The sequence below is a fragment of the Atta cephalotes genome (assembly GCF_000143395.1).
Source record: "Atta cephalotes unplaced genomic scaffold scaffold00040, whole genome shotgun sequence".
Taxonomy (NCBI): Eukaryota; Metazoa; Arthropoda; class Insecta; order Hymenoptera; family Formicidae; genus Atta; species Atta cephalotes.
In genome coordinates this window covers 787,936-791,774 of record NW_012130104.1, presented here as the reverse complement: position 1 = coordinate 791,774, position 3,839 = coordinate 787,936, and the positions used below count along the sequence as shown (strand labels likewise).

The following is a 3,839-nucleotide window of genomic DNA, read 5'->3' as shown; positions in this document are numbered from 1 at the left end:
TTTGAGCCACATTGATTATTTGTATGTATTTTATACCATTTATTCAAAATGAATATAAAAACGTATACGTTTCGACTTACAATCAAGGTCCTCTTCAGTACAAAGAAATTTATTTAAACTATTAATTACAAAATTACATAATGATAGCGCGGTACGAGTATAAACTATTAATATAAAATATGAAAAAAAAATGTAGTGATATCCGAGTTAATCTTGGTCATCAAATTATTAAATTTACTAAGTTTATTAAAAAAGAAAGAAATTTTTTTGTTTTGAATTGACTAACCAAAAGGAGATAAAAAATATTTTAAATTGTTAACATGAAATTATTCCTAAAAAATATGGTAAAATAAACTTACATGACTGTCAAGATTGAACTGTTTCTATAAGATTTGTTGTACATGTTCCATTAGACTGTTTCATTTACTGTGTAATACAATTATGAATAAAGTAAAAAGTTAATATAAATAATAGTTAAAATTAAAGTTCATTTACATGAAACAAAATTAAGAGTTATTAGACACGACATAACTGTTTGCTAGACGAATGTAAAATGAAAAAAAATTGAGAAAAACAACAGAACATATACTTACAAAGACAATAAGTATAAATAATAAATAATAAATAAGGATAAACGATATAGATTGGAAGCATTACGTCTCTGAAAATAGATCTATATATAATTTTATAGGATTGAGAGAAAGTGTTGTCGTTTTGTAGATTCAGGCCTAGTTTTTTTAATATGTATCATCTCTGATAACAATCTTTTATGTAAAATTTGCTCTTTGTCTAAAATATATATGTTATCTCAATCAAATTCATGAAATAAGTCCATACGATGTTGTGTGATAACCGAATGTTGAATCGTGTTTCTGTTAATATGAATAATTCCTATGTTCACTTATGTGTGTTTTAAGGCATCTACTTGTTTGTCCAATACACATACGACGCATCACAGTCCTTACAGTCAATCTTATATACTACATTAGATTGAGAAGATTGAGATAGCACATCTTTCTGGACTTTGATAAATTTATTGAGTTTATAATCATAAATGGTATAAAATACACATAAATAACCAATGTTGGCTCAAATTGGCATTTTATTTATTATTTTTTAGATTTTTCTTTAGATTTTTCTTATTGATTATTTTGTTTTTAATCGTATTAATTATAAAAATAAGAAATGTATCGATTGTATTTTATTGGCGATTGTATAAATCTATTATTAGATGCTTTCTATCATACGGTATTGCTCATAATAATGTTTGCAGGATCTCATGACGAAGAACAAGCAGCGATATAAATTGCGTTTGCTGGCTTGTGGCATTGTCCTTATAATCGTGCTGGCTTTGGTGATCGCGGCGGCGATCCTTCTGACCGGCAGTCCGGATTCCACTGCGTCCAGAACGAACGGTGCATCCGGCATTTCCTTGGAGGAATGGCTCTCGGGTTCGTTATCCCCCAAGAGCTTCAACGGCACGTGGATCAGCGGTAAGCACACTGCGCCTCTGTTCGTCCGCATGACGTAAATCCTTCTTGGTTCCGCATGCTTTTCGAGAAGAAATCGCTAAAGAGAAGAAAATGAGACTAAAGCTCTGTCAATTTTATTTCCTGCGAATCTGACTTTCGAAATGAGATTTCCTTTTCTGTGACACCCATAAAGTATAATTAAATTATTATCCAAACGGATTTAAAAGGCAAATAATGTGTGGTTTAATATTATATACATTAGACATGGCGGATATGAAGAAGAAACTTATTTAACGGATGCTCTTGAAAATGAAACGATACATTTTCTACGAAATGAAGGGAGAGAGAGAGTAAGCGAGAGGAAGAGAAAGAGAGAGAGAGAAAGAGAGAGAAGGAAGGAGGGAGGAGAGAGGGGGGGGAGGGAGAGAGAATTTATATTAAATGTGCACATTAAATGCCAAAGTTGCGAAATAAAATTGTAACGAGAGTCATGAATTGTTTTTTTATATCTACAAAAACGATATGCATTAATATTTACGGATTATTCCGAAGTACATGCAACATTTTTAACATCATCTGACGATTTTAGCGTTGGTAATAATAAAAAAATATTTCTCTTCTGATTAATTCTCTCTTATACTTGATGATCGGAGAAAAAAGATTTACGAAGAGTTTGATTTTGTATTATTTAATTGCATGTTCGTATGGACTCTAAATTTGTGTAAAATTTAAACACGGCTTGCTTGATTTCTAATTAATGGATAATAAAGCTTCATGGCGTAAAAACACTGTTTAATGAGATTCGAACGACATTAAAACTCGTTTGTTGATACATTAATATCACTCATTATTCACGTTCATGTCGCGAAAATCCGAGCGCAAATCTTTCTCTGAGCACCGCCTCGGTCGAACGTTTTTTTGTGCGCGTCGGTTTCGACATGCGTGTAATTTTCCGGTTTTGCCACGCGATAAAATTATCATATATCATAAATCTCGCGTGAGACAAAAGTCGCTCGGGTCTTTCCACGGCAGCGGAACGTCAAATTATATCATGTCAAATTATATCACGAACGTATGTTGGCTCGTCGCGGATTTTCTCTTCTCCCCGCACTCCCATCACATGCATCCCCGTTCGGCGAGTTGTATTATGTAACATCAAAAGATAATAAATGATTCATGCGACGCGTGGACCCATAAAAGCGGATACAACTATGCCGACGAATATTTATATCGCCTCTTTTTCGCGCGCGTGAATGACGCGGGATCACTGAGGCATGAAGTTCAAACTAATTTTATATTTGAGGCTGCATTGGCCATTCTACTTCATTCGTGGATCCATTTGTCTTTGTTACGGCACGACCGTCGCTGTCGGCCTATAAATCCTTTCGTCAGGTTGGGAACAAAAGACGAGTTTTAATGGATTTACGCGCGCGGCCAGTATCTTCCCACTATCGCTTAATTCTTTTTGCTCGAAAACGTCACGGATCCCGCGGGCTCTACGTTAACAGCCCTCTCTTCGCAGACGCATGGAGTAATTCCAGCGTGAAAATCCGGTGAGGATTTTCCAGCCTCGGAGATCGAAATTAAACGCCCGAAAATTGTCGTGCACATGCGTTTTTACTTGATCTCACACTGATGCCAAAAACAAATCGTGAATATTAGGTCATCCATTAAAGAATATCCATTCTTGAGTTTTTAAATTATTTAGAGCGTTGTTGTTCATTAAATATTTTATATAAAATACTACTGGTATGCTTCATTTTTCTAAATGTATTAGGTTTTTGTGGATTTCGGAATCTCGATAGATTCGCTTAGAATTCATAAAGTTCAATTTATCAAATCAATTATAGCGAATTCGGACAGATCGCACTAGTGCGCACTGAGTGCGAACTTTTTCAGTGCCACGTATTCGGCTTGTTGTGCACACTGTCTCATTGTCAGTAGGTTAAGAGTATCGTATTCGGTAAATAATAACTAACCTTTATAAATATAATGCTGAATTTATATTCGGACCAATCGAATGAATTGAACGAATTCAAAAAATGTTGCACTGACGATTCTAACAGTGCAATTTGACATAGCACTAAAGTAGTTCTGCACTTTCACTATGTCCAGCACTAGAACGGAGTAATTATGCATGTGTGTCGAATTCATCATTAGATTTAGTTGCAATCTATGTAGACATATGTATTTCTACACATATATCTCGCTTAAACATCTAATATTATTGGTAAATTTTTATCTGCCTTAAGTATTTTCTCGTAAAACACTTCTTTCATGATAAAAGATTTATTCTTTCGATTAAAGTAATGTTTCTAAAAATAATTCTAATATATATATATATATATATATATATATATATATATA

General features: G+C 33.6%; 1 protein-coding gene across 1 annotated transcript in view; it reads left to right on the top strand.

Annotated features, from left to right (window-relative positions):
* Positions 1 to 3,839, top strand: part of LOC105622141 (prolyl endopeptidase FAP-like) — a 93,818-nt gene that overhangs the window by 8,892 nt on the left and 81,087 nt on the right. The window contains exon 2 of the mRNA XM_012203574.1: positions 1,274 to 1,493. Coding sequence (XP_012058964.1) covers positions 1,274 to 1,493 — 220 coding nt within the window. The remainder of the gene's footprint in view (positions 1 to 1,273; positions 1,494 to 3,839) is intronic.